Source organism: Nicotiana tomentosiformis, chromosome 11, assembly GCF_000390325.3.
Source record: "Nicotiana tomentosiformis chromosome 11, ASM39032v3, whole genome shotgun sequence".
Lineage (NCBI taxonomy): Eukaryota > Viridiplantae > Streptophyta > Magnoliopsida > Solanales > Solanaceae > Nicotiana > Nicotiana tomentosiformis.
The window spans coordinates 20,768,119-20,792,369 of NC_090822.1; the positions used below are offsets into that span (position 1 = coordinate 20,768,119).

Here is a 24,251-nt window from a genome sequence, read left to right on the forward strand (position 1 = left end):
GCCCAATATACCATGCCAGGAATATCACAACAAAATGGTGTGGCAGAAAGAAGGAATCAGACATTAATAGACATGGTAAGAAGCATGATTAGCAGATCAAGTTTACCTTTATCCTTATGGAGTGAAGCCTTAAAAACTGCTGTGTATATTTTAAATAGGGTTTCATCCAAGGTTGTCTCCAAGATACCTTTTGAGTTATGGAAAGAGTAGAAACCTAGTTTAAACCTTTTACACGTTTGGAGATGTCCAACTGAAGTGAGAGTTTATAACCCACAACTTAAGAAGTTGAATGAAAGAACAATAAGCAGTTATTTTATAGGCTATGCGGTTATCTCTAAGGGATTTAGATTTTATTGTCCTTCTCATTATCCTAAAATTGTTGAGGCTAGAAATGCTAAATTTTTTGAGGAACATAAAGAAAGTGGGAGTGGTTTGACTCAAAGGGTGGAATTGGAAGAAATAAGGGAACCACCTGTGGTACCTTTATTTATTGGGAACTTGAATGTTGCTCAGAAAAATTCTCATGAATTATTTGAACAACAACAAGTTCAAGAGCCACCATCACTTGAGGAGCCACATGAAGATCAACCCGCTTTACCTGAACCCACTGAAGAAGTGTCTGAACCAGTGGGAGTGAGAAAATCCTCAAGAGTTCGAAAACTAGCAATTTCTAGTGACTATGTTGTATATCTCTAAGAGTCTGATTATGATATTGGACTAAAAGATGATCCATGCTCGTTTTCACAAGCCATGAGTGGATAAAACTCCATACTTTGGCATGATGCCATGAAAGAAGAGTTAGAATCTATGGCTAAAAATAAAGTCCGGGATCTCGTCGAATTACCAAATGGATCCTCTACCATAGGTTCTAAGTGTGTCTTTAAAACTAAAAGAGACTCATATGATAACATCGAACAATATAAAGCCAGACTTGTAGTCAAGGGTTTTACTCAAAGGGAAGGCATTGATTACCATGAAACCATCTCTCCGGTATCAAAGAAGGATTCATTGAGAATAATCATGGCATTAGTAGCTCATTTTGATATAGAGTTATATCAAATGGATGTGAAATCAACTTTCCTGAATGGAGATCTTGAAGAGGAGGTATACATGCGTCAGCCTGAAGGATTTTGTGATAAGGACAAAAGTCACCTTGTTTGCAAGTTGAATAAATCCATTTATGGGCTAAAGCATGCTTCCCGCCAATGGTATATTAAATTTCATAATGTTGTTTCTTCATATGGATTTACGGAGAACATCATTGATTAGTGTATATACCTTAAGATAAGTGGGAGAAAATATATTTTTCTAGTCTTATATGTGGATGACATTTTGCTTGCAAGTAGTGATTTGAGATTGTTGCACGAGACTAAACAGTTCCTTATCCAGAATTTTGAGATGAAGGATATGGGTGAAGCCTCTTATGTCATTGGCACAGAGATTCACAGAGACAGATCCCAAAGATTACTTGGACTGTCTCAAAAGGCTTACATTGAAAGAATTCTAGAAAGATTCGGGAGGAAAATTTTTTAGCCTATAGTAGCACCCATAATTAAAGGTGACAAATTCTCTTTGAATCAATGTCCACAAAATGCGTTGGAAAAGGAGCAAATGAAAGACATTCCCTATGCTTCGCTTGTTGGGAGCCTTATGTATGCACAGGTCTGTACTAGAACTTATATTGCTTTCGCTGTAGGATTGCTTGGCAGATATCAAAGTAACCTCGGTCTTGACCATTGGAAAGCTGGTAAAAGGGTTTTGAGATATTTTCAAGGAACCAAGGACTATAAGCTCACATACAAATACTCTGACTCATTGGAGGTGATTGGATATTCAGACTCTGATTTGGGTGGATGCAAAGACACTGGTAAATCTACTTCAGGATATATTTTCCTTCTTGTTGGAGGTGTTGTGTCTTGGAGAAGTGTCAAGCAGACCATTATTGCAACATCCACAATGGAAGCTGAATTTATAGCATGCTATGAAGCTACATCACAGGCGTTATGGTTGAAAAACTTTATTTCCGGCCTTAGGATTGTTGATTCCATTTCAAGGCCATTGAGAATCTTATGTGATAATTCAGTTGCAGCGTTCTTTTCTAAGAATAATAAAAGTGGCAGCTGAAGCACGCACATCGACATAAAGTACTTGATGGTTAGAGACTATGTGAAGAAGCAAGACGTGAGTTTTGAGCATGTTAGTACTACTTTGATGATTGTCGATCCTTTGACTAAAGGTTTGTCGGCTAATATTTTCAAGGATCATGTAACCCATATGGGTCTTAGTAGCTCAATTTATCCTTGCTTTATTCTCTAACAGTTTGTCTAGGCATTATGTTTATTTGATATACATGACAGTGCACACTCTGTTTTTTCATGTATTATTTTGCGATCATTGGATCAATAAAGTTACACTCTGAATGACTTATATTAAGTTCATTCATAAAGTTGTTGACACTTTGTTAGAACATATTGTACATTGTAATACATGGAAGGAATTGTTTGTTTAAGAGCATGACCGCCATGATTCAGGTAATGATATGTTCTAGCTAAAGTGATTGTTGCATAACTTTTAGTTGAGTGATGAAGTCTATGGCCATATTATATGTTTATCTCTCATAAAGGATTATCTGATTTTAATATATGGGCCAAGTGGGAGAATGTCAGAAATTTACTTTCTCTTCTAGAGTCTTCTAATGTGGCCCACATATAAGGTAATAAATTATTGAAAAATTTTTACAAACCACTATTGTTTAGTAGTTATTAGCTAGTTGTAGCTACCATTTACTATATTACTTTCTATAGCTATGTTTTCAGTTTTTTAAGAGTGTATTCAATGTATTCAAGCTACTGTATTTATGAATACAATAACAAATATCGGCGTGAAACATGGGACTACAGCTATACAGATTATTGTATTCGACTATATTTGACTGAATACAATAACGTAAATAGCGCAATTCATGGTCTATTCAACGTTTTTTAAACGGAAAGTGAATTAATTAACATTATAAACTCCTAATATAACTCAACTAACTCAATTACATCACCCATAATCTATTTTTGATGCCAATAATCTGAATATTTTTCTAAAACGATAGATTCATCAAAATAAAGCAGTGGCCGATCGTCTGTTTCTTCCATTTTTTGTTGATTTTGTTTCGTAGGTGTTTCTGTTTTCAAGCAATAAAACAGAAAATTCATACAATTATATACATAAATCGGTATAATTCAATTTTACATATGGCAAGTTTAACCGTTCTGCTGCATCATTCTGGCAAGTGGGACAGTGAGAGGAACTATGTCGATTATTCGATTAAGGGGATACTAATAAAGGAGTATGCGTCGTACAATGATTTGGTTGCTTCGATTTCTAAACAACTCGACGTAGATTTGCGCTCAAAGTCAATCAAAATTGAATATAAAGTAGATGGAAATTATACGCTAATGAAAATACATAACGACATGGGTTACAGGGTGTATGTAGAGTTGAAAAAGGTGAACAGAGAATTCGGGATGTATCCTTTGTGCATAACTACAATTGACAAAGAAATTGTAGCTGGAGGTAGTTTAATTGAAGGAAACATTGTGCAACTTGACGAAGCAAATCAAAGGTGTAATTTTGATACAAATTATACACTTGCTATACAGTCTTTCAACTCAGGAGAACCAATTGAGGTATTCGAATTGGACACGGATTTGATTATTTCAAAAACTAATCAAAGTGAGGTTATGGCTGGACAAGTATATAAGGATAAGGCTACATTGAAACAGGTGATGGAGCATTATGTAATATCTGAAAGATTTCAATTCCGAGTTGATAGGTATAATGCTATCAGGTATGAGCGTTTTTAACTACAACTTGTTAAACATCAAGTTATATTCAAATGTATTATTGTGTAAAGTGAGTGTGAAATTGTATATTGTTTCCATGGCAGAATATTTAAATTGTATTTAGATTTGTTTGGGTGTATTTACATAACTTTCAAATATTAAACATATAATAATTATTAATGTGACTTTCAAATACATGTATTCATCTGTATTTTAATGATGAATATTTATTACAGTGACTTTGTCACGACCCAAAATTTCCCACCGACGGGACCGTGATGGCGCCTAACATTTCACTTGTTAGGCAAGCCAATGTTAGAGAATTATTAAACCAATTCCTTATTTCCATTCAGTAATTAACAATAATTAACTAAGATAAAATATAATAAGTGCAGAATATCATAAAACTGTATTAATTACTACCACCCGGATCTGGAGTCACAATTCATGAGCATTCTAGAATTTACTAAAAGTAATAGCCTGAAAGAAATACAACTGTCTGAATGAGGAAATAGTAGAACAGAAAAGATAGACGGGGACTTCAAGGTCTATGAACGCCTACAGATCTACCTTGAGTCTCCGGACAGTGGACCAATAGCAAAATCTCCGAGCCAGTATCAAAATCTGCACAGAAAGTGCAGAGTGCAGTATCAACAAGACCGACCCCATGTACTGGTAAGTGTCGAGCCTAACCTCGATGAAGTAGTGACGAGGCTAAGGCAAGGCACCTACAAATCAACCTATACAATTTAACAGTGTATATACAAATAACAGAAATGAAGAACTAAACAGGAAATATCGGGAGGGGAATATACTGAGGGGAATACAAGATAAAGAACTACAAAAGAATGATCACCAGAGCAGTCAATATACCATGAATCAACATGAATAGTGAATACAGTAAGGAAAAATGCACGGTATCACCCTTCGTGCTTTTACTCTCAATCTCACCATAAAATAAATAGAAATGGCACAGCATCACCCTTCGTGCATTAACACGCACAATATGGAACGGCATCACCCTTCGTGCATTAACACTCACAATATGGCACGGCATTACCCTTCGTGCATTAACACTCACAATATGGAACGGCATCATCTTTCGTGCATTAACACTCACAATATGGCACGGCATCACCCTTCGTACATTAACACTCACAATATGGAACGGCATCACCCTTCGTACATTAACACTCACAATATGGCACGGCATCACCCTTCGTGCATTAACACTCTCCCTTATCATAATGCAATGCATAAATATCAACAGGGAGATATAATAACAAGTACAAACCTTAATTCAACATTTGGTTCCATAACATCAATCTCAACTTTGAAATAAAAATTCAATTATCACCAGAAAATCCGTAAACATGATAAGAACGATAAATTGAACAACACTAGTATAACACATAGCAATTAGGCATAGGAATGAGACAATATAAGAAAAACTGGAAAACATGAAAAACAGGTAAATTGGCGGCGCATAAGTACTCGTCGACTCACATATACATCGCTCACATGAATTTCACTTAGCAAGTAATCTAAGGTTCCTAATTTCCTCAAGTCAGGGTTAGACACAATACTTACCTCACTCCGAAAGTCACTTATTTCTCAATCATAGTTTTTCTTTTGGAATTCACATCCAAACCACTCTTATCTAATCCAAAATGACTCAATAATATCAAATATTTCTTAAGAAATCAATTATATTGCATAAATTAAATTCCCAAAAATTTTCTCCAAAAAGTTGAAAAATTGACCCCGGGCCCGCTTGGTCAAAACACGAGGTTCGGACCAAAACCCTTTTACCCATTCACCCCTGAGCCCGAATATGTAATTAGTTTTGGAATCTGACCTCAAATTGAGGTCTAAATCCTCAAATTTCCGAAATTCCTAAGTTCTACCCAAAAATCCTAATTTTACCATAAAAATTCTAGATTCTAGGTTGAAAGATTCTTATAAGATGTAAAAGATTGAAAGAAAAGAATTAGGAATCACTTACCTATGATTTGGGGAAGATATGATCTTTGAAAAATCGCCTCTTAAGGTTTAGGGTTCGAAAAATTGAAGAATGAAATAAAAAATCCCGTCTAAGTCAAAAGTTATCAGCTGCGGACGTCGTATTTGCGACCGGAGCTTCGCAATTACAAAGCTCGCAAATGCGAAGGGGTCATCACAAATGCGAGATCCTTCACATTTTCGCTGCCTTCGCATTTGCGAAGAATATATCGCAATTGCAACAATTGGCCCATCGCATTTGCGGGCAGAAATTCGCATTTGCGAACATACCCTTCCCTAGACCCCCATCGCAATTGCGAAGAAAATCTCGCAATTGCGAGAACATGCTGGCCCAGGTCTTCTTCGTAATTGCGATAGATACCTCGCAATTGCCAGGCCTGCTTATTTCGCATTTGCGAGGCCTGATCTCACAATTGCGAGACCAGAGGCTTGCAACAGGTTCAGTTATACCATCAAAATTTTTTAAGTTCAAAACATTCCATGGCCTATCCGAAACTGACCTGAGCCCTCGGGTCTCCAAACCGAACATGCCCATAAGTCTAAAAATATCATACGGACTTGCTTGCGCGATCAAATCGCCAAAATAACACCTAGAACTACGAATTTAGCACCAAATCAAATGAAACTCTCAAGAACACTTTAAAATTCAAATCTTCTTAACTGGACGTCCGAATCACGTCAAATCAACTCCGTTTCTCACCAAATTTCACAGACAAGTCTTAAATATCATAATGAACCTGTACCGGGCTTCAGAACAAAAATACGGACCAGGCACTAACAATGTCAAACATCAATCAATTCTTAAAAATAATTAATTTTTAGACTTTTAATTTTCGTCAAAAATTCATAACTTGAGCTAGGGACCTCCGAATTCGATTCCGGGCATACGCCCAGGTCCCATAATTCGATACGGACCTACCGGGACTGTCAAAACATGGATCCAGGCCCGTTTACCAAAAATATTGACCAAAGTCAACTAAAATCAACTTTTAAGGCATAAATTCTTATTTTTATCAATTTTCAACATAAAAGCTTTTCGAAAACCTGCCCGGACTGCGCACGCAGATCGATGAGGGTAAAAATGAGATTTTTAAGGCTTAATAGTGCAGATTCGAGTTCTAAACATAAGATGACCTTTTGGGTCATCATATTCTCCACCTCTAAAACAAACGTTCGTCCTCGAACGAACATAGAAAAGTACCTGGGCTGGTGAAAAGGTGGGGATATCTACTCCGCATATCGGACTCGGACTCCCAAGTAGCTGCCTCAATAGGCTGACCTCTCCACTGCACTCGAACTGAAGGGTAACTCTTTGATCTCAACTGGCGAACTTGCCGGGCTAGAATTGCCACTGGCTCCTCCTCGTAAGTCAACTCCTTGTCCAACTGGACAGAGCTGAAATCTAACACATGGGACGGATCGCCGTGATACTTTCAAAGCACGGACACATGGAATACCGGATGAACAGTTGCTAAACTAGGTGGTAACGCAAGCCTGTAAGCTACCTCCCCCACCCTCTCGAGGATCTCAAATGGCCCGATTACCAAGGGCTCAACTTGCCCTTCTTCCCAAATCTCATAACACCCTTCATGGGCGATACCCGAAGTAATATCCTCTCTCCGACCATGAATGCCACATCACGAACTCTACGGTCGGCATAACTCTTTTGCCTGGACTGAGTTATACTAAGTCGATCTTGTATAATCTTGACCTTGTCCAAGGCCTCTTGAACTAAATCTGTACCCAATAACTGAGCCTCCCTCGGCTCAAACCACCCAACTGGCGACCTACACTGTCTACCATATAATTCCTCATAGGGAGCCATCTAAATGCTCAACTGGTAGCTGTAATTGTAGGCAAACTCCGCTAACGGTAGAAACCGATCCCAATAACCTCCAAAGTCAATAACACAGGCGCAGAGCATATCCTCCAAGATATGAATAGTACGCTCGGACTTTTCATCCGTCTAAGGATGGAATGCTATGCACAACTCAACCCGCGTACCTAACTCATGTTGTACTGCCCTCCAAAAGTGCGAGGTAAACTGCGTACCTCAATCAAAAATGATAGAAACAGGCACACCGTGAGGACGGACGATCTCACGAATGTAAATCTCTGCCAACCGCTCCGAGGAATAGGTAACTAACATAGGAATGGAATGCGTTGACTTAGTCAGCCTGTCCACAATAACCCAAACTGCATCGAACTTCCTCTGAGTCCGTGGGAGTCCAACAACAAAATCCATAGTGATACGCTCCCACTTCCACTCAGGAATATCTAACCTCTGAAGTAAACCAATAGGTCTCTGATGCTCACACATTACCTGCAGGCAATTTGGGCACAGAGCTACATAGGCAACTATGTCTTTCTCCATTCGCCTCCACCAATAATGCTGCCTCAAGTCCCGATATATCTTGGTGACGCCCGGATAAATAGAATACCGGAAACTGTGGGACTACTCAAGGATCAACTCATGAAGTCCATCCACATTAGGCACACAAATACGACCCTGCATCCTCAAAACTCTGTCATCTCCAACAGTAACCTGCTTGGCACTACCGTGCCACACTATGTCTCTAAGGACAAGTAAATAAGGATCATCATCCTAACGATCTCTGATGCGCTCAAACAAAGAAGACCGAGCAACTGTAAAAGCTAGAACACGGCTGGTCTCAAAAACATCTAACCTCACGAACTGGTTGGTCAAGGCCTGAACATCCTATGCAAGCAGTCTGTCACCAACTGGAATATATGCAAGGCTACCTATACTGACTGACTTTCTACTCAATGCATCGGCCACCATATTGGCCTTCCTGGGATGATACAATATGGTGATATCATAGTCTTTCAATAGCTCTAGCCACCTCTGCTGCCTCAAATTGAGTTCCTTCTGCTTGAACAAATACTGCAAGCTCCGATGATCAGTGAATACCTCACATGGCACACCGTAAAGATAGTGCCTCTAAATCTTCAGCGCGTGAACAATGGCTGTCAGCTCTAGATCATGAACATGATAATTCTTCTCGTGAACCTTTAGCTGCCGTGAAAAATATGCAATAACCTTGCCACCCTGCATCAATACCGCACCCAGACCAATACGAGACGTGTCACAATATACTGTATAAGATCCTGAATCTGTGGGTAACACCAATACCGGTGCCGTGATCAAAGCAGTCTTAAGCTCCTGAAAGTTCGCTTCACACTCGTCTAACCACCTGAACGGGGCACCCTTCTGGGTCAATCTGATCAACGGGGATGCTATGGATGAAAACCCCTCCACGAATCGATGGTAATAGCCCGCCAAACCCAGGAAACTACAGATCTCTGTAGCTAATGTGGGTCTAGGCCAGTTCTGGACTGCCTCAATCTTCTTAGGATCTAACTAAATACACTATGTTGATACAACGTGATCCAAGAAAGCAACTGAACTCAACCAAAACTCACATTTTGAGAACTTAGCGTATAACTGGCTGTCTTTCAGAGTCTGAAGAATGATCCGAAGGTGCTGCTCATGCTCCTCTCGACTGTGGGAGTAGATCAAGATATCATCAATAAACACAGCCACAAAGGAATCCAAGTAGGGTTTGGACACCCGGTTCATCAAATCCATGAATGCTGCTGGGGAATTTGTCAGCCCAAATGGCATCACTAGAAACTCATAATGCTCATACCGAGTCTGAAAAGTTGTCTTAGAGATATCAGATGCCCTAATCTTCAACTGATGGTAACCAAACCTCAAATCGATCCTCGGAAATACCTTGGCACCCTGAAGCTGATCAAATAAGTCATCAATTCTTGGCAGCGGATATTTGTTTTTAATAGTTGTTCATAATCAATTACCGAATTGCCAATTAACCTCATGTTAATAAAAACTCTCGTTGCAAACCTTCACAATACTGATAACGAGATGCGAGGCATGAAGACCTCACAATTATTTACCCGAATTAACGAGTAACATTTAACGCCCCTGGGCGAGCACCTACCTCGTAGGTTAAAACTCAATAATTACAAAATTCAATATTTTGGCAAATATGCACAGAGGATTTCATACAAGAATTCTCAAATAAGCCTAATAGGCATGACTCCCTATTAGTACTATAGTACAAATTTAATTTCACAAGGTAGAACTTAAACACAAGAATTTTTCCTCATAAGGATCTTATCCTTATATAACTTTCACCGCAGCTCGTAGCCCTGTTTAAACATATCGATTTATATTAAAAATGCGAGGATCTCGTCCTCAGTTCTGGATCACAAGTAATATGCATATTGTGCCAATAGAAAATTTCCATTTTCTCCTTTTACATAATTTCGGTTACACAAAATCACAACACGCAATGAACCTCACACTGGTAGGGCATATAATTCATAATTTGTAATTAATTATCCGTAAATTACATCAAAACTTACCGAAATTAGTGGCCAACATGGAATAATAGGCGTAGTTATCTCCATAGAATCTCCCAATAGGAGTAAATACATAAGTAGATTATAGAATTACGAAGCTCACTCATAAGTGGAGCACAATAAGAGGACTCGTCTTGATACTCAGAACCGAATCAAGTTAAGGAAATTATTCCTTTATTTTAAATCGAGGTCGTACCCATAACTGCACCATATGATGTAACGACCTCCGACATACCATAAAACAAATATAACAACAAATGGGTCTCCACCTCTAGGACGCCTTCTACCTGATTATCCTCTACCTCTAACGGTCTGACCTCCACCTCTAGGTACATGACCCCTGCCATAAGTACCCCTGTCTCCAGACGAGGCACCACTGAAATCACTGAACTGACGAGGCCTCATATCATACCTTTGCCCTCTCTCCTGTGCAAGAACCATCTCGCTCCTCCTCGCGACATTAGCAGCCGTTTGAAAAGAAATCTCACTTCTGGTCTCCTTGGCCATCTGAAGTCTGATAGGGTGAGTGAGTCCCTCAATAAACCTCCTCACTCTCTCTCCCTCTGTAGGTAGTAAAAGTAGAGCATGTAGGGCCAAATCCACAAAACGGGACTCATATTGAGTAACAGTCATACTGCCCTGCTGTAGACGCTCAAATTGCTTGCGAAATTCCTCTCTCAGTGTGATAGGGAGGAACTTTTCCAGAAATATCTGAGAGAAATGCTCCCATGTAAGTGCAGGCAATCCGACTGGTTGGGTCAATGTATAATCTCTCCACCACCTCTTGGCAGAACTCGTCATCTGAAATACAGCAAACTCAACCCCATTGGTCTCAACTATACCCATGTTCCGCAGTACCTAGTGGCAACATTCAAGATAATCATGTGGGTCCTCAGAAGGTGTACCACTGAAGTGAACTGGAAAGAGCTTAGTAAACTTATCTAGTCTCAACAAGACCTCAAACGACATGGCGGGCCTATCACCGATCTGTACCGCAACATCCGACTGAACTACCCCAACTGGCGGGGCTGTTGGAGCCTGATTCTGGGGAGCTATCTGCTCCGCAGCGGCCGCAGTGGGAGTTTGTGCTCCTCCCCCAGCCTGTGAGACGGCTGGCGCCACTGGAAATGTACCATTATGGGCCACGCCCTCCATAAGACTCACCAAACAGACTAGAGCGTCCTGAAGCACTGGAGTGGCTATGAACTTTCCGGGACCTGAACTGGTCTAATTGGTACATTCTGAACTGGAACCTCCTCCTGAAGATCCACCTAAGGTTCTACAATAGGTGCAACTTATCGAGCTCTGGACTGAGCTCTACCTCTGCTTCTACCTCGGTCTCTAGCGCGACTTCAACCTCGGCCTTTGCCCCTAGTCATAGTTGTCACTGGGGGCTTTGGCTGATGTCTGGTTGTAGACGCAGTGCGTGTTCTCGCCATTTGCGAGAGGACAAGAATAGAAAAGTTCAATCATCAATGATAGAATGAAATTGCACGACAGAGTAGAATAGAACTGAAATTGTTCCTAAATTCCATAGCCTCTGAAAGATAAGTACAGACGTCTCTGTACCGATCCTTCTGACTCTACTAAGCTTGCCCGTGACTCGAGAGACCTATGTAACCCAGAGCTCTGATACCATCTGTCACGACCCAAAATTTCTCATCGACTGGACCGTGATGGCGCCTAATATTTCACTTGCTAGGCAAGCCAACGTTAGAGAATCATTAAACCAATTCCTTATTTCCATTCAGTAATTAACTAAGATGAAATATAATAAGTGCAGAATATCATACAACTATATTAATTACTACCACCCGGATCTGGAGTCATAATTCACGAGCATTCTAGAATTTACTAAAAGTAATAGCCTGAAAGAAATACAACTGTCTGAATGAGGAAATAGTAGAACAGAAAAGATAGACGGGGACTTCAAGGTCTATGAACGCCTACAGATCTACCTTGAGTCTCCGGACAGTGGACCAATAGCAAAATCTCCGAGCCAGTATCAAAATCTGCACAGAAAGTGCAGAGTGCAGTATCAACAAGACCGACCCCATGTACTGGTAAGTGTCGAGCCTAACCTCGACGAAGTAGTGACGAGGCTAAGGCAAGGTACCTACAAATCAACCTATACAATTTAACAGTGTATATACAAATAACAGAAATGAACTAAACAGGAAATGTTGGGAGAGGAATATATTGAGAGGAATACAAGATAAAGAACTACAACAGAATGATCACTGGAGCAGTCAATATACCATGAATCAACAGGAATAGTGAATACAGTAAGGAAAAATGCACGGCATCACCCTTCGTGTTTTTACTCTCAATCTCACCATAAAATAAATAGAAACGGCACGGCATCACCCTTCGTTCATTAACACTCACGATATAGAACAGCATCACGCTTCGTGCATTAACACTCACAATATGGCACGGCATCACCCTTCGTGCATTAACACTCACAATATGGAATGACATCATTCTTAACACTCACAATATGGCACGGCATCACCCTTCGTGCATTAACACTCACAATATGGAACGGCATCACCCTTCGTGCATTAACACTCACAATATGGCACAGCATCACCCTTCGTGCATTAACACTCACAATATGGAACGGCATCACCCTTCGTACATTAACACTCATAATATGGCACGACATCACCCTTCGTGCATTAACACTCTCCCTTACCATAATGCAATGCATAAATATCAACATGGAGATAGAATAACAAGTACAAACCTTACTTCAACATTTGGTTCCATAACATCAATCTTAACTTTGAAATAAAAATTAAATTATCACCAGAAAATCCGTAAACATGATAAGAACGATAAATTGAACAACACTAGTATAACACATAGCAATTAGGCATAGGAATGAGACAATATAAGAAAACTGGGAAACATGGAAAACAGGTAAATTGGCGGCGCATAAGGTTCCAATACTCGTCACCTCACATATACACCGCTCACGTGAATTTCACTTAGCAAGTAATCTAAGGTTCCTAATTCCCTCAAGTCAGGGTTAGACACAATACTTACCTCGCTCTGAAGGCCACTTATTTCTCAATCACAGCTTTTCCTTTGGAATTCACCTCCAAACCACTCTTATCTATTTAAAAAATGACTCAATAATGTCAAATATTGCTTAAGAAATCAATTATATTGCATAATTTAAATTCCCGAAATTTTCCTCCAAAAAGTTGAAAAATCGACCCTGGGACCACTTGGTCAAAACCCGAGGTTCGGACCAAAATCCTTTTACCCATTCACCCCCGAGCCCGAATATATAATTAGTTTTGGAATCCGACCTCAAATTGAGGTCTAAATCCTCAAATTTCCGAAATTCCTAAGTTCTACCCAAAAATCCTAATTTCACCATAAAAATTCTAGATTCTAGGTTGAAATCTTGTTATAAGATGTAAAAGATTGAAAGAAAAGAGTTAGGAATCACTTACCTATGATTTGAGGAAGATTTGGTCTTTGGAAAATCGCCTCTTAAGGTTTAGGGTTCAAAAAATTGAAGAATGAAATGAAAACTCCCGTCTAAGTCCAAAGTTATCAGCTGCGGACGTTGCATTTGCGACCTGAGCTTCGCAATTGCGAAGCTCGCAAATGCGAAGGGGTCATCGCAAATGCGAGATCCTTCACATTTCCGCTGCCTTCATATTTGCAAAGAATATATCGCAATTGCGACAATTGGCCCAATGCATTTGCGGGCAGAAATTCACATTTGCGGGCAGAAATTCGCATTTGCGAACATACCCTTCCCCAGACCCTCATCGCAATTGCGAAGAAAATCTCGCAATTGCGAGAACATGCTAGCCCAGGCCTTCTTTGGAATTGCTATAGATACCTCGCAATTGCCAGGCCTGCTTACTTCGCATTTGCGAGGCCTGATCTCGCAATTGCGAGATCAGAGGCCTGCAACAGGTGCAGTTATACCAGCAAAATTTTCTAAGTTTAAAACATCACGTGGCCTATCCGAAACTCACCCGAGCCCTCGGGGCTCCAAATCGAACATACCCACAAGTCTAAAAACATTATATGGACTTGCTTGCACGATCAAATCTCCAAAATAACACCTATAACTATGAATTTAGCACCAAATCAAATGAAACTATCAAGAACACTTTAAAATTCATATCTTCTCAACTAGACGTCCGAATCACATCAAATCAACTCTGTTTCTCACCAAATTTCACAGACAAGTCTTAAATATCATAATGAACCTGTACGGGGCTCTAGAACCAGTATACGGACCAGGCACTAACAATGTCAAACATCAATCAATTCTTAAAAATAATTAATTTTCAGACTTTTAATTTTCATCAAAAATTCATAACTTGAGCTAGGGAACTCCGAATTCGATTTCGGGCATACGCACAGGTCCCATAATTCGATACGGACCTACCGGGACTGTCAAAATATGGATCCAGGCCCGTTTACCAAAAATATTAACCGAAGTCAACTAAAACCTATCCGAACTGCGCACGCAAATCGAGGAGGGTAAAAATGAGATTTTTAAGGCTTAAGAATGCAGATTCGAATTCTAAAATATAAGATGACCTTTTGGGTCATCACAGACTTTTACTGGATGTTCTTAGATGTATTTATATGTATGTGATTGTATATATATAACTACAACCATAATCACATGTAGACATTTGTATTTTGAGATATTTTATATATTGTATTCTTGGTAGAATTTTTATTTATATGTATTCAGATGTGTTTGGATGTATATTCTTGACTTTCACCAGAGTTCCTACGTATTTCATACAAATGTACTCATCTGTATTTTACTGGTAAAAATAGATATTACAGTGGCTTTCGCTGTTTGTTTTTAGATGTATTTATAGATATTTAAATGTATACATATAGTTACAGTCTTATTCATATGTATATGTTTGTATTTTATAATAATGTATATATATGTAACAATGTATTCACATTATATTAGTGAATTGTTGATCATTTATACTCATCGTATATATTGCGAAAATATTATTTGCAGCTATACATTATTATGTATGTCAGAGGATTGTAAATGGAGGTTTAAGGCATGTAGCATTAACAAATCACAAATGTTCAAAGTGAGAGAGTTCAATGATAAGCATACATGTCCGTTGAAGGATAAGGTGTATGAGCAACGTCAAGCAAGTAGCAGTCTTATCGGTGGTATGATTAGGTCGAAGCTTACTAATCATAAGAGGAAATACACCCCAAAGGATATAATTGATGATGTGAAATCAGATTTTGGTGTAGATGTTAGTTACATGTTGGCGTGGCGGGCTAAAGAAAAGGCAATGAATTTTTTGAGAGGTGAACTGGTTGATTCATACAATAAATTACCAGGATACTTATATACAATGGATATGACATATCCTGGTTCGCACATTAGAATGGTGAAATCACCAAAAAATAAGTTCATGTATATATATATATATATATATCTTTGTATGCCTTTATAAAGGGGTTCGATCATTATAGACCCATTGTGGTTGTGGATGGAAGCCACTTAAAATCGTATTACACCGGGACATTCGTCTCGGCCAGCACATTGGATGGTGCAGGTGAGTATGGGGATTATAATAAAATTTGATAATATTACTGCCTATTAAAAATTGAAATACATATTTATAATATGTATGCAATTGTCTTTACAGGTCATATACTGCCACTAGCATATGGTGTTATTAATTCAGAGAATGATGCTGCTTGGCCGTGGTTCTTTGAGCAATTCAAGGAAGCATATGGTGAGAGGAAAAACATGTTCATCATTTCAGATAGGAATGAGAGTATCATCAAATCTGTATCAAGAGTGTATCCAGCGGTACCACATTTTGCTTGTATATGGCATCTATGGAACAACGTATATAAAAAATTCAAAAAGAGTCATTCAAAGTTGAGCGAGATATACTTCTCGATGGCAAAAGCATACACACAAGCTGAATTTGACAGTCTAATGGAGAAGGTGGAGAAGGTAGATATTAGGGTGAAAGAATACTTGGAGTTAACTGGATACGAAAAGTGGGCTAGGTTGTATGCACATGTTAACAGGGGATGGACCATGACGTCAAATATTGTTGAGTCAATCAATGCCGCACTTGTGTCAGCAAGGGAATTGCCAATATACGACTTCCTCGAAGAAGTTAGGAAGATGTTTGGACGTTGGAATTGCAGCAATCGGAAAGAAGCTTCACAGACATACACAACGCTAGGAAAAAAATACCAGGATATGCTTACCTTGAATGAGGCAATTTTTTTATAAGTCACTGTATCCTATATTTATCCCTGGTACAAGGTGTATTTATTTCTAATATAATTTCTACTATTCAAAATACAGAACTTATGCTAATTGTATCGTTAGTTAAATTTAATGATTTTGTTTCTAACCATATGCACGCAGATAGTTACGCATTCACTAGTCAAGATGTAATCATCTTTAATATTCTGCCATCCTACATAATGTATTCAATGTATTTCTTTGTATTTTATATATACATATATGTTTGTATTCAATACAAATTTGTTTGAATTCAATATATATGATGATTCTGAAAGCTAAATAAAAGTTTAATGATGTATATTTTAATTATATATCTATATTGTAATTAATATGTCTATTCTTTGATATATAAATAATTTTTTTTAAAAATATTTCAAACTAATTGGTCTATGTTTAAATGTAGGTGGTACCGTCGACCGAATACTTGCATACGGTGAACGATGAAGGAAGGCATTACACTGTGTGCCTCTTAGAGAGAAAATACAGTTGTGGGCGGTTCCAAGTTGATGAATTACCATGCCAACATGCTTGGGCTGTCTTGAAGAGCAAGTTTCTAATGCCAGAAGATTATTTCTCTGACTATTACAAACCAAAGTCTGTTGTAATGACATATGAGGTGCCCGTGTATCCGCTGCCTGACCGAAATGAATGGAATATACCAGCACATATATCAAAGGAAGTTGTCTTACCACCAAAATGAAAAAGACCTCCTGGAAGGCCAAAGAAGAAGTACGATAAGCCATTCAGTGAATTGCAACAGAAGAAAAATCAACATTCATGTAGCATATGTGGGCAGGAAGGTCATAATAAGCGTACTTGTAGAAATGCTCCACGTAGGACTTAGTTCACATTCTGACTTGTATTAGTGCTATAACGATGTGTCATAGATTCAGGTTACATTATAAAATAATACATTTTGAATTTTTGCGTGAATATATTCTGGATATAGTTAGTTGGTGTATTAAATCTGAATACATAATTACAATACGACTATTACATATCAATACAAAATGTCAGAATATTTGTGTATTGTAAATAGATTTCATATGTCATTCATCATAAATCATTCATGTTTTTGAATACATTTAAATACATCTAAATATAAAACATGTTTGGATGTGAGATTATATATGGTTTCTGAATGTGAAATACATCTAAACATTGTTTCTAACTTGAAATACAACCTGTTAAATACATATGAATACAACCTGCCAATATCATATGAATACAACAGGTTGAATATATGTGAATACAATCTGTTGATTACAGATGAATACAACCTGTTGAATACAGATGAATACAACCTATTGAATACAGATAAATACAACTTGTTGAATACAAATGAATACAATCTGTTGAATACAGATGAATACAATCTGTTTAATTCATATGAATGCAATCTGTTGAATACAGAGGAATACACCCTGATTTATTCATATGAATGCAACATGTTGTATCCATACAAACACAACCTGTTGATTACAGATAAATTATGATGCACAAAAATATTGAAACATCGACTGAATAGTTGAAATGATTATATATAAACAATGTGGATACAATGAATAAAATGTAAACATAATTTTTTCTCAACTAAACACCATCTTTACCAAAACATTATCCAAAATACAGTATTCACACAAAACTACCATCCAAAACTACATTCACCTAAAACTACTCTAACATTATCTTAACTGACGTATCCGAATCCGTGATTTGTCTAACAATCTTTGAGGGTGCTTCATTCTCACTTATGGCATCAGCGTTTATCTTCCGCATAGTATAGTCCCAAAGGAGCGCACCATATCTTTGACGGAGTAAATTGGCATCAAATGTTGATTGGGGAACCAAACCAACAGTGCTCAGAAACTCTGCGTATGCCGCGACATACAACCCCCAATCCTTGAAAAAACAGATTGAAACAATGAAAAACATTTCATATTATTATATTTATAAATGATACAAGCAAGAGGATTGAATACATATATGCTCCCAGATTTTAGTTAAGGCAGATTTAAAATGAAAACAACATCAAAGGGATCAGTTTGTGCCTTGTCACTGTATGCTGAGTCATGAGACCAATCTATGCCTTGCTTATCTCTGTAAAAATCATTGATCTATAGATACAGAGGTACAAGCTTAGCTAGCTTATCTATCTCAGAAGCCACATAGGCATCATGACCTACCGATCTGTATGAGTCATATACTTTGATACATCTCTCCTTGAATGAGATAACTGCCAATATCCAATGAAGTTTGTCCTTCAAGTTGACTGGTATCTAGACATTGTCAACAGTATGCCACGGTACATTAGCTAGCAATTTGTAGTCCCTTATGTACTCATATACCACATCCTCTTCTTTGGCTATATTTGCATTACTATCTGTATCAACATACCTGTCGAAGATTTCAAGTATTCTTGTCTTGAATATACAATCAACAGTTGTATACTTGAAGTTGGTTGTTTGGTTGTACTTGCCCTTCTTTCTCAAGTAGTAAAATTTGACATCAATATGATATATATAAAATTGAATACATAGCGTCAGTACATTGAATGAAATCAAGGAAAATAAACTGAATATAGAAGTATCAACTGCTGAAAATAAATTGAACTTACACAATTCTTTTAGATACATACTGATACATAATTGGCTAGCAGATAACAAACAGAAAACAAATTGAATATAAATTGGCATCACCTGTTAGGATACATAATGCTGAATACATACATTTATTTGATATTGAATATAGTTAAATACATTATGATAACTATATACATATTGATAACGAAACATACTGATCTATATCAAGTCGTACAGTTGAGAATCTAATAAAGAATACATACTGCTTTTAACAAATTGCTAGAGAAAACTGTGAAATAATTATAAATCTGAATACAGTTAAATACACAAGATACCCATAACTCATTGGATTAACCCTAGCATCAGATGTATATTATCAGCAATAGGGAACAAACATAACTCATACAACTCAACTAATTACATAGCACATAAACAATATAAAATACAAATGCATACAAAATATGTATGAGTTCTCAAATTGTGAAATATACAATTAGACAAACCAAACAGAAAAAAATGGAATAAACTGAATTTGGAAGAGGTATATCTGACATTGTCATTTCATAGTTTACCGTCAAACAAGAGAAGGTAAAACTAATTTTTTAAAGTGACTTGATCAACTCCAAAATCCAACGGTATATGCAGTGTTGACTTGTTCTTCTTGTAATGGTCTTCCAAATCACTTCTACAAGGAATTGGAAAAAATATTATATCCATTTTCTAAATTAAAAATATATATTAGACATACCGGGTAAAAAACTTACTTTTGATCATGTTTAGCGAGAAGACCATCACGAACTCATTTCTCGTATTCCTGAATGACTAATGTAGGATGTGGCCCCGATATTAAATCGTCTTCAAAGGGGTAGTTTTTGTCAAATATGGGAGTCAACTTTACTGAGGTACCTATTATTAATTGAAGTCATTAATAGAGACATTTAATTATAGATACATGGAAAAATAGATCATAACTTTATAATACATTATTTTTGTTTAAAAATTTACTAATCGACGGAGTCGAAGTTTGACTCGTAAGGTGAAGAATACCATCTACTTGGACGCCGATTCCTATGAGAGGGTAATGGGGTTGTATCAACATTTTTTGCTGCATAATGTATCACAATTCTAGTTTCTAGAATTTGACTTGGAAGAAACTTGTCCGCCAACTCAAATCGTGATACATGTACTTCTTTGGATACATCCTCGTGGCATACAGGTGGTATGCTACACAGCACCTCAGATGTAGTATTCTCCTCAACTCTTACTTCACCACAAACAGGATTAACATATGTATTCTGTTTTTTAATACATATGTATATAAGTGTATTATAAAATTTCTTAATACATAATACATCACATGTTTTGAATACATCTAAATACATCTAAACCTAAACATGTTTGGATGTTTGAGATATAAGTACAATGTATTTAGAATCCAAGCTTAAATACATGTAAATACTGTTTGAATACGTATAAATACATCTACATACAATATGCAAAGATCAAAAGTAATATGTATAAGTACAGTGCATTTATAATACAAATAAATACAACTGTATACATGTTTCAATTAAAAAAGGAATAGTGAAGGTCGTTATAGAAATGCATTTTGAAAACCCTTAAATCAAATTTGAAACTGAAATGACATGTATAGGATTGATTCCGTAGGATGTATGTTACAATATACATGAGTAAACTGAATATTAATAAAATATATTTTTAAATATGTATTTATATAATACTGAATACTTATGTAAAACTGAAGTAACATGTATAAATTTGTATTTCATAAATGTGTATGATGTTGTATAGATTATTAATCTGAATAATAGCAGAAACATATAGTCTGATTATGTTTATATAAACATATACTAAAGAGGCTAAAAAATGTTAACCTTTGCCTTCTCACCGACAGCTATATCACTCTGTATTTGGCCTTTGGGATTATCTTGCAAGTTGGCATCAGATGATATTTGAATACCATCATCACTTTTCCCTGTGTTTTTCTTTCTCTGTTATACCCTTTCCGTAGGCTGATTGGCTTTAATCTGATCAGAAAACTTCTTAAAGTTTTCATTGATCAATGTTCTTAGAGACGTGAACTCGTCCATCATCTAATCAATACACAAATAATTAGAGAGGTGTTGAAAAAGTATATGAATGTTAATTTCCAAACTGTAATGTTTAATATGTCCATACAAAACTCACATATTCTTTGAATGAATTTAGATCATTCCTCAAAGAAAATACCTCATCTGTTTTAGAATCTACTTGCTTCTTATCATGCAATACAGTTTGATTGATTTCAGATATGCCAGCATGAGGAATCTTGGATTGAGTATCTGAATGTGAGGGATCTATAATCTGATGTTTGCGCTTTTTGTGAGGCGGTGATGAAGATGGACCAACACTTGCATCATGTTTCTTCTTAGGCTGAAGATGCGGTGTAGGACTAAAGTCATCTGAATCATCTGCATACTTGTCTGAATGAGTAGGAGTAGGATTGTTCTCTACCTCAACACCTCCTGGAGGAATCTGAATAACAACAAGCTCTACATCGCTTGGTTGGATGTCATTGTAAACAATCTGAAAATCGAAATACACTCAAAGTGAACGAAGTTGTTGTATGGTTACAAAGTTATGCTCATTGAATGAAATATCTATCTGTATACTATTTTTTGTATTCTAATGTATTCATAATAATATGGAAGACAGGGAAATGAAATCATACTTGCATATTGTATGTAGATGTATTCTAATGTATTCATGTTGTATTCTAATATATTCTAATGTATTCATGTTGTATGCAATTGTATTCAACAATATGTATTCTAATGTATTCATGTTGTATGCAACTGTATTGACTAACAGAATATTAATTCTTAAAAAAATAATATCGGGAACTTAACAAATAGTAAATTACCATGTTTCCCTAGTCATTGAACATGTCGTTCATCAGATAAGCATAAGTTGGCTGATTGACAGTGGATCTCCAATTGAGTATTCTGGAAAACCGGTTATCAACTCGCATTGCAATTTTGGGGTCAACCTTTGAACAGCACTCGTAAAACCATACTTGCATTGCGAAAGGCATCCCAGCTATCCTATAGTACTTCTTCTGAGAATTCATTTTCTTGCTAATAGATTTAATAAGGTATTGGAATACATCAATACCCCATGGATAATCAGAGTATCTCCCACTCTCGACCAAGTCAAAATATAATTTTGGGATGGTTGTGCTGTTCTTCTCGGATGAAAATATAAAAGTGTGTATGAAATACAACACAGTTATCTTGATGGCATCCCCATCGTTATCATGACCCAAATTCTTGTCATCAAAGCATGTCAACAAATCTTTCTTTTTGACATTCTTTGCGCTGCCAAAGTATGTCTCAACAATCCAGTTAGGCACCTTTGTGTTGAACTGAAAATCTTCAGGGTCACCCACACAATTGAGACCAGTGACAAGAGCAAACTCTCTGATTGAGAAGGATAATGTTGTACCATTGACGTATATTGAAAATACATCGTCATGACTTCCTTCTAACTGACGAACTATGAAGCACCTGAACAATTGATGCTGGACCTCACAAGGCTTTATATCAAAGAAACTTCCAAAACAAGTAGAACCCAATATTTTGTACTGCTCAGGAGTAAGCTTTTCTTTGAGGTCGGATACTATGTTCGTGTTAGTATATGAACTGATATGCGGTGATGAAATAGACTGGTGTTTCACAAAAAATTTAACTTTTTGCATACAACAAGAATTACAAAAAGATTTCATATGTCAACAGGAATACATAACTCATTAATTGTTTTAAATACACATAAATACAACTAAATACAATATGCAAAATGCACTGGAGTAAGAAATCAGTGATGAAAATAGTTGTATATATAAATACATCCACATACAACAATCATTCTTTATTGCAATGAGTACAAAACAGTGAAGGCGCCTTTGAAATACTTATGAATACATCTACATACAGTATGCAAAGGTCACTGTAATAAGTACAAAATACAGTGAGTGAACTTTTGAATTCAACTAAACACATTTAAATACAAAAGACACTAGACTAAATAAGCACAAATCAGTGAAGCCAAATTTTGTATACATATAAATACATCTACATATAAATATGCAAAAGTCATTGTAATAAGTACAAACGAGTGATGGATTTTTTGAATACTTATGGATAAATTTAAATACGATATGCAAAAGTCAGGGTAATAAGTATAAATAGGCAATTTTGAATACTTATGAATACACCAACATACATATAAATCACATCAACAAATAAGAAGAGGAAGCTATGTATCCACTATTGCACACATATAAATACAATAACATACAATAATAGAAATTCATTGAAGAAGATAATACTCAATGTATGAGGACTCAAATACATATTGATACATCAACAATTACCTTTTCGTCCCGTGTATCCGAGCTATTTCTTGCATCGACCTCCTTTTTCTTGACACATGAAACATCATCCATAGGTTTTTTTCTCTTTTCCGCAACGGGGAGTGTTGATTCTTTCGAAGATTTCTCAACTTGGGCTTCTTTCAATTTGTCATTGTGTATTTTAGTTCTCCTCTCTGCAACTGTATTTGCTGCTGAACCTGCAAATTCCAATTCCGCTTGAGTGATTTGCAAAGAGAAAGAGGGCCCATCAAAATTGAGTGCTTTGGTGGGTATACCTCTGGTAATCCTCTTGTGGGATGTTGAATCAGACATTGGAGAGAAAATCTCAAGTTTTCTGTTGAATACAATAACAATGGTTATTGTTTATAAAAAATTAGTAGATATAAACAAAATAAACAAAATACAAGCGAAATTCTAACAAGTTAAATACTTACCACAACTATTTGTAGGAAAAAAAACGAGAGTTGAGAGAGATAATGCTGATGGCATGTATGAAATTAGCGTGGTGACTGAGACTGGGGAAGACCTAGACGATGTGGGTGAGAGGGAATTTCAGTTGCAGAATCGTATTTTATGGGGAAGATAATGGCGTGTATCAAATTAGAGAGAGGGAGAACGTGAAGAGAGAACTTCCCATCAAATACGGTAAATTATGTGAGAAAAATCTGGAAAGG

The 24,251-nt window shown here is 36.9% G+C and overlaps 2 protein-coding genes across 2 annotated transcripts; both read left to right on the top strand.

Moving 5' to 3' along the window:
- The first annotated feature begins 1,611 nt into the window (after nucleotides 1-1,611).
- LOC138901115 (secreted RxLR effector protein 161-like) lies at nucleotides 1,612-2,124 on the top strand. The gene has a single exon (XM_070188850.1). It carries the CDS (start codon nucleotides 1,612-1,614, stop codon nucleotides 2,122-2,124), a length of 513 nt encoding a protein of 170 aa, XP_070044951.1.
- Nucleotides 2,125-3,242: 1,118 nt separating this feature from the next.
- Nucleotides 3,243-17,263, top strand: LOC104097680 (uncharacterized). Its single transcript, XM_070188851.1, has 4 exons — nucleotides 3,243-3,838; nucleotides 15,289-15,662; nucleotides 15,941-16,530; nucleotides 16,967-17,263. Exons 1-4 carry the CDS (start codon nucleotides 3,243-3,245, stop codon nucleotides 17,261-17,263), a joined length of 1,857 nt encoding a protein of 618 aa, XP_070044952.1.
- The last annotated feature ends 6,988 nt before the right edge of the window (nucleotides 17,264-24,251 follow it).